General features: G+C 30.2%; 1 protein-coding gene across 1 annotated transcript; it reads left to right on the plus strand.

Annotated features, from left to right (window-relative positions):
• The first annotated feature begins 767 nt into the window (after nucleotides 1-767).
• LOC123888629 (transcription factor UNE10) lies at nucleotides 768-8019 on the plus strand. Its single transcript, XM_045937723.1, has 6 exons — nucleotides 768-1254; nucleotides 1521-2229; nucleotides 3091-3192; nucleotides 3477-3542; nucleotides 6316-6708; nucleotides 7684-8019. The coding sequence occupies exons 1-6, from the start codon at nucleotides 1145-1147 to the stop codon at nucleotides 7774-7776; spliced, it is 1473 nt and encodes a 490-aa protein (XP_045793679.1). The 5' UTR covers nucleotides 768-1144; the 3' UTR covers nucleotides 7777-8019.
• Nucleotides 8020-8438: the final 419 nt, after the last annotated feature.

An 8438-nucleotide genomic window follows, 5' to 3' on the forward strand; every position in this document is an offset into this window, starting at 1 on the left:
AACTGATTTTTCAAGAAAACTGCAGTTTTCCGGTGACAGTAAAAAAAATTCTCCCACTCCTACAATTATACCTCTACCCTTATAAATTAATTTGTTTTTCAATTTTACCCTTTATTTTTTCGTTAGAATAATTTTACTCTTTATTATTTGAGTTTAAAATAAATTTGACTTATAGTGACAGACAAAAAACACTTTACATCTCGTTTTAACCTCTTGAAATTTTATATCATATAGATCATTTATGTAAAACTTTAGACAAATTCAAAATAATTTGATATGTTATTGAGATACATCAAAATTAACGGTTTAGTTTAATTAGATAATTTAGACATTAGTAAGAGTTGATATTTATATTATGGGTTGGACTTTTATTTAGTTATTTAAATGGACCTTTTATGCAAAACATAAAGTGTCGGAAAATTTTTTCCTCATCACTACATTTATAACTCCACTCCTACAAACATAAACAATTTCAGCGTCTTATAAAGAGAAATCAGCTCAATTGAAATCGTTAATGTCCCTCGCATATATAAATTTTTTTCCTCCACTCCTACATTTATTTGTTCGGGTGTCAACATTTATAACATGGATCATTGATTACCCAACAATTTATACTTATGAATTAAGCCTAATAGTGTTGAGCGTGAGCGGGTGTATAAAAAGTCCCACGTGTGATCGAGTTGGTCTGAACATAAATTTATACGTAAGAGACAATGCTCACAAGCCTTACAAACCGATTTTGTAGAGTTACATTAAACCCAACTCTTGATTCTAATAGATATATTTTTCAGTATTTCTCTATTTATGTAATGTATGAGTATGTGTATAAGTATGAAAGACATTGCTCAACAAATCTAAAATGATTGAAACGACAAAACAGAACTGGGTCCACACACAAATCTTGTCACTCCAATATATATGGACTATATTCTTTCCATTTACGTAGCCAAATGAACTCCACAAGCTACTTTCACTCATTGCTCTAATATATGGGCCCTTACAACTAGATCAAATTCATATCATATAATTATCAATCAATATTTTCAACTCTCTCTTTCTCCAAACTCTGTATATTCTTTCTCCAACATGTGAAAAAGAGCAAAAAAACACAGTTAGATAGAACTGTTTTGAGTTCTTGCTAAAAATGAGTCAGTGTGTTCCTAGTTGGGATGTTGACGAAAATCCACCACCACTACCAAGAACTCTTTCTCTTCGTTCTAGCTCTAATTCAACTGCCACTCTTGATGTTCCCATGTCAGTTCACTCTCCTATTTTTTATTCATTTCTTTTTTGTTGTGAAAGTTTTTAGAATTTGGTTGGAACGTGATATGTTTGGATTGACGCTGAGTTTGACAGAATTACAATCAGATAATGTAATTTTCGAAAACCTACACTTTATTACTTCAACAAACTATGGTGTGACACTGGGATTTTGTCAGAATCGTCGTCCATCCAAACATACACATATATGTCAATAACCGCGGTGTTGATGAATGATTTGTGATGTTTTATGAGTTCAGGTTAGACTATGATGTTGCAGAACTTACATGGGAAAATGGACAAATTTCTATGCATGGCTTAGGGTTACCGAAAGTGCCGGTTAAACCACCTTCAACAACTGCAGCAACCAATCCCTCCAAGGAAACATGGGAAAAGCCCGCTCGTGCGAGTGGTACCTTAGAGTCCATAGTAAACCAAGCAACTAGCTTTCCACACCGTGGAAAATCACCCTTTCTCGCCAGTGGTGGTGTCTACGGGAACATGTTAGTCCCATGGCTTGACCCACATCGTGCAGCAGCCATCGCTGCCGCTGCCAACGGCCTAACTGTTGATACGCTGGTTCCCTGCTCCAATATCACAAAGGAGCAGAGAAGTCAGGCAATGGATCCAATCCCCAGAGGAGGGATTGGATCATGCATGGTTGGTGGTCCTACACCTGTAGGGTCATGTAGCGCTGTCGTGGCCGAGGAAGGTGGACTCCTTGCTGCGGCAAAGCGTGGAAGAGTGGCACAGGTGGCGGGGAGCGGTAGGGATCAAAGTTTGAGTAACAGCGCAACTTTTGGGAGGCAAAGTCAGCAAGTTACATTAGATACGTACGACAGGGAATTTGGTAAGACTGGTTTCACTTCAACTTCAGTAGCATCAATGGATAATACAAGCTCTGAAAAACAGTGCACCAGGACCACCACCGTAGATGACCATGACTCTGTTTGCCACAGCAGACCAACAGTAAGATTCTCACAAAGCAAAATTGATATCAAATTTTCATTGTGTTGCCAAGTTTTTCTATTGTACCCGATTTAGTTTTCTTTTACATAATTTTACATATGAATAATCCAGTACTAATCTTGTTTAAATATGTACGGGTATATCATTGAAGTGAATAATTTTGAAAGGTCCAAAAATTAATAAACATTATTTATAAACCTATAAAATTTATCAACATCAGCAGTATATGTATTTATAAGAAAATAATCTGATTGCTTCCTAATACTATACATTTAATCAAATCACGTCATGATCATCATACTGATTGGATGTCTAAGAATATTTTGCATATATAGATTTTTAAGGATTCTTTCCTGTCATTCATCTTTTTATTTTTGTTCTGCACTGATCTGAAACGTCCATCTATTAATCCATGTTGTTGACTACTACAATAAATTTAAATCAATGACTGAAATTTGCGATTTTTAATTAAAACCATCCAATAGTTGGGGAGAACCCGGTTGCCATTTTTAATATATTATTTATGATTAAATGAGAATTCTCAGTACATAATTTATTTTTATTTTTTTTACTAAATTCTCAATACATATTTGGATAAGTGAGAATCTCAATACATATTTGATATTTGGATATAAAGTGTAATCATACGAGGGAATGGATAGTACCTTACCAATCTAATATATATGATTGGCCCCTTGTTTGTTAGCCTTGAATGTCTCTCCTAGCTATCTAATTTTAGTATGAAAAAAGTCAATTTCAAGTCTTTCTTTAGCTCTTAGATTTTTCACTACACATGTCCAAATAACACAATTATATTTCTCCATAATTATTTAATTTATGTTAATTAATGTAATTTTTTAGAGGAAGGATGCTGACGAGGATGAGAAAAAGAGAGAAGCTCGAAAATCATCCGTGTCCACAAAAAGGAGTAGAGCTGCAGCTATTCACAACCAATCTGAAAGGGTGAGCACACAAAATGAACTTTAGCATATATTAATATATATTTTTCTTTTATAAACATTGTTTATAATTATTTTTTTTATCAAGTAGTCTAGTTTAATGATTCGAATTTAACATTTTAAGATGAATAAGTAGAAATATCAGAGTTTAAATTCCGGTTCTATATATTAATATGTAATATTTTTGTTAACCAACTCATGAGAGATAATATATATGATATTGTATTTTAATAACTACATAAGCAAGAATTAGTTGTTGATTGGTTCATTTCTTTATCGGGATTTCAGAAAAGAAGGGATAAGATAAATCAAAGAATGAAGACATTGCAAAAGTTGGTCCCAAATTCCAGCAAGGTATATAGAATATATAAAGTTTAATTATTAATTAATTAGTTTCAACTATATAGCTAGTGGGATTTTGACAAATCAATAATGATAGTTTATATGTGGTATATGAGCCAATTATTTGGTATCTAATGGTCCCAAACTGAAAGGAGTTTCTTTTTGACAGATGCGATAAATTAAATGTTTTCTAACTTGCTATGATGTAACGTTTTATTTTTTGGCTCAATCACTTTCATATAGTCTTCAATTAGCGGTCCTCTAATGATTCTGCACTATAAGGCCAAATTTACATTATTATAATTTTGTTTTCTTCTTCTTGGAGTCTTTCCCCCCCTATGCAAATGGTTTAAGATATACACTTACAAAATTTAGAGATGGCAAAATTGATGAATTAGATTTTGTCAAAAAATAAAATAAAATTGATGAATTAGATGAATGTTGATTGAATTATTGTAATTGGACGGATTCAAACAGTTCATCAATTTATTTATAATATTCATTTATTCAATTTGCAACTAACATTAAAATATACTGTAATATTTCATGCAAACACTGTGATCGAAAGTGGACTGAACCACTTGATGTCAGATCTAACCCCGAACTAGATTAGGCGGTCAAGTGGACCCAATACCAGTGGTGAAAACCAAAAAAGAAATTTCATACAAACGATTTTTTTTTTTACAAAATGTTTTGTTTTAATGGTAATTAAGTACGACTCCATATACATAAACAATTATTTTTGCTTTTTAAACTTTAGTTTCAATTTTATTTATAAAAAAAAAAACTTTAGTTTCAATTTCAATTGTCCTTTTTAATAATTTTTTTTTGACTAAATTTTTAATTACTTTTCTATATATCTTTTCATACTTTTAACCAATGATTGATTTAAAGTTTGCCCACTTGGACCACTTTATTTTTGGAACTTCTTGCTCTTTATATTCTATCTTTCATCATACTACTTGATACTTGACTTAGCCTATGTTATATTTGAACATCAAACAAATTTCTTATATATTGTACTAGCTTTGTCCGTACCGTATACAAAACGTACTTTTTTGTGTTACGTACATAGTTTGTATAATATCTAATTATTAATTAACAAAAATATCTACCCTTAAGATTCAAATTAACCTTTTTCAAAAGAAAAAAAATCTAATTAATTAACTTTGAAATTTAAATAGTTTTTCACATGAAAACATGATCATATTATTTTTACAATTATTAGTTTAAAGACTCTTGCATTTGCACGGGTACATTGACGTTTATTCGATATTTGAGTTTGTCATTATATTAATGGAGAAAATTTATTTAAAATTAAATATTTAAAAATTTGTTCTATAATATTGTTAAAATATAAGTGGAATTATTGTGTTAATTATTTCTTGTAAACTTATTTATTCAATTTTTTATGTTTCAATGAAAAATAATGGTTTCGCGTATATTTTTAATTAAAAATTAGAAATTTTATTAGGAATATTATTTATGGTAATTTAATAAGTTTGATACTAATTAACTTTATTATATAATTATTAATGGTTACTAGTAAAATTTGTAGTAATATTTTTTATGTTTCACTAGCGGGTCAGGCAAGCGCGTTCCTCGCATGCCTGTGTCTAACTTATGTCCAAAAAAGAAATATATGTCTTATGTTATGGTGAGTTTGTTAATAAAAGATAAAAAAATGTTTTATGTTAGGGTGAGTTTGTTAATAATTTTTTTTTGTTGCTACTAAAAAAAAGCAAGGATATTATTGATATTATGAAAAGTCCACACGAAAACTTTTGTATCATTTTTATAAATAGTATAGATATAGTATAAATATAGATTTATAAAAAAAAAATGTTTATGTTTCTTTTTTTTTTATGAAAAATATTGTTTATGATTTTTTTTAGAGTATTTTTTTATTTCTATATTCCTGTTTTTATGCGGATATTCCTATTTTTATACGGTTTCTTCTTATTTTTTTCTATATTATTTCTATAATTTTCGTTATTGACTAAATTTTCTATAATTTTTTTATTGTTTTTTTTTCTCTCTATTTTTATGTATAGATTGTTCAGTTTTATTCCTATCTATAATTTGTTTTATTCATATTTTTAAGCATATCATCTTTCTATATTTTTTAAATATTTTTTTAGTGAAATTACAATGAAGGACATAAAACTTACAAAGTAATTAAAAATAATAAGGATAAATCAATAACTTTGGTGGTAATCAATTTTAATATATTAGTATTAGAAGTCTAAAGATTATGAATGATATGATATGATAATATGTATGGTCATTAGTATTTTCCAATCATATGGCTTATATGGTGTGCATTGTTTTCAGCTATCTTAGTCCACACAAAATCAATCCACAATACTTCTTTGTGACACTTTGAAACAATTGGCTGTTGGGTGAGGAAACACCCAACTGCTCTCATAGAACCCTTTCCAGTGGTAGGGCCTAATGTTCTTTCATGACATAAACACCCAAACAATTAACATTTTGGCCACACCCAAAATAGAGGGGACATAAAGATAAATGAAAGCAAAAATATACATGAATTTAATTTGAGGGCCAGTCTAACATGGACTTTTATTTTGTGACGAAAACATGGACTTAAAATATGGTTAATTTAATTTAAAGGAGAACATTTACTACTTTTAGTAAAAATTATAACTATTATAATGATAAATGAAAATAAAAAAAAATTAATATATGTGAACTTTATTGAGAGTGTTTATAAGTATACATTTTATGGTTTTCATATATGAACTTGATTAAAATTTTGTTACAGACAGATAAAGCTTCAATGTTGGATGAAGTGATAGAATATCTAAAACAATTGCAAGCACAAGTGCACATGGTGAATAGATTCAACATGTCGTCGATGATGATGCCGATGACCATGCAGCAACAACTTCAAATGTCGATGATGAATCCAATGGGCATGGGAATGGGGATGGGTATGGCCGGGATGGGCATGGGCATGGGGATGCCGGGCATGGGAATGGATATGAACACCATGAATCGAGCTAACATTCCTGGAATGCCGCCCATTCTCCATCCTTCTGCATTCATGCCTATGGCTGCTTCATGGGATGCCGGAGGCAGTAGCGACCGACTTCAAGGACCTCCACCAAACGGGATGGCTGACCCTCTCTCCACATTTTTTGGATGCCAATCACAGGTACATCGTTTTATATATAACTTTATTTATTATCTTTTAAGAAAGAACATTAGAGAAAAGAAAGAAAGAAAGAAAAACTAGTAATTAAAGTAACACTGATCTTTTATGGAAACATGCATGTTATGACTTTGGATTCTCTGCAATTAAGAGATCTCACCTTCACATAATCAGAATTGTTAAACGTTTGATCAAGATTTACTAGTCGAAAAAACCCAATTGTTTTATCTTATAAATAAAAATATTGAATTATAAATTTGAACCGTTCGATTTTAATTAAAAGACCGTTGGTCACATCCGGACTAAAAAAAAAAAAGAAAGGAAAATCATGTAATTGTAAATTAGATTTATATATAATAAATTGAGTGTGAAAAAAAATTCAACTTTCTTGTAGTGATTGAAAGCAACCAGATATTTGCCGAACTGGCTAGGTACTGAAATTTAGAGACACTATAGATAAGGGTGTAGTAAACAGCCAACTCAAATTAATTGTTTGATTAATATATTTTTGCCTTTCAATATGTTAGGATAATGACAAATTTATTTCGAAATAGTGCTTTGAAATGTCAATAAGCACAAATTGGTTTGCATCTTGATAAGGTTGTAGGACATCTTGTAACCAAAAAAAGGTTGTAGGACATCTTAAGAGAGTGGAGATAAATTTGAATTTTGACACTTATAAATCGAAACAATAATAGAGATAGAGTAGTTTAACCAACAATCAAGTAGGGGCAAACCCACCTAGTGTGTCGCACAGGTTTTTCGACGAAAATTAGTCGCCATTAACGATGGTGAAAACTTCATAGTAATATCATGGCAAAAAAAAAAGTTTGTTATTTTTGTTATTTTCAATTTTTGGCTCGTATTTGAAAACCATACATTGAATATATATATTTTTAATATATTTTTTGACAGAATATTAAATATGATTAATTATGGTATAATATAATAAATAAGAAAATTTTAATTTTTGTGCAGCCCATGACCATGGATGCCTATAGTAGGATTGCTGCCATGTATCAGCATATGCAACAACAACAACCTCCAGGAGCACCAGGTTCAAAGAGTTGAGCTGCAAGTTAGTGTTCTAGTTGTGTGTTAATTAATTAGCAGCAACTGGAATAATAAATATATATTATGTATTTATTCTTTTTGTGAGAAACTAAAATGTATATTAGCTCCAATACAGGTGTTATGAGAATAAATATACTGCTTTACTCTTGGGGGATGTATAACTTAAAAAGATTAATTAGATTGTTTTCTTTGTTATTTTACCTTCAATATATGCAAAGTTCATTGAACTTGAGATTCTAATATTAATGTGTTTGTGGTTCTATTGAATAGCTTGCAAAAACAACAACAAACAAGTCTTTTTATAAAATTTTTATAAAAACAACAAAAATTTGTAACACAATATTTCGGTTTATATTAACCGAAATTTTTTAGCATGACAAAAAAATTCGGTTCGTATAAACCGCAGTACCCCCAAGGACAAAAACGAAAATTCAAGGGGTAGAAAAAAATGCGGGGGTTCGGGAGAAAAATCATCCATAAACTATTTATCTAATATAATTAAATGACGTAACTGTTACAAATATAAAATTTAAAAGAACCCCTAAATGTTTAGCCAACAAAAAACCATCACTACCTATATTTGTTGTATCCCATTCTTGAATTTTTTTTTCTATCCCTATAATTATACCTCTACCCTTACAAATTAATTTATTTTCCAA

The sequence above is a fragment of the Trifolium pratense genome, linkage group LG6 (assembly GCF_020283565.1).
Source record: "Trifolium pratense cultivar HEN17-A07 linkage group LG6, ARS_RC_1.1, whole genome shotgun sequence".
Lineage (NCBI taxonomy): Eukaryota > Viridiplantae > Streptophyta > Magnoliopsida > Fabales > Fabaceae > Trifolium > Trifolium pratense.

What these genes read in the sequence shown, in the direction of transcription:
- LOC123888629 (XM_045937723.1), top strand. Translation starts at nt 1,145, where the DNA reads ATGAGTCAGTGTGTTCCTAGTTGGGATGTTGACGAAAATCCACCACCA. An exon ending in GCCACTCTTGATGTTCCCAT is followed by an intron (nt 1,255 to 1,520) that starts GTCAGTTCACTC and finishes TTATGAGTTCAG; the next exon opens with GTTAGACTATGATGTTGCAG. An exon ending in TGGTCCCAAATTCCAGCAAG is followed by an intron (nt 3,543 to 6,315) that starts GTATATAGAATA and finishes ATTTTGTTACAG; the next exon opens with ACAGATAAAGCTTCAATGTT.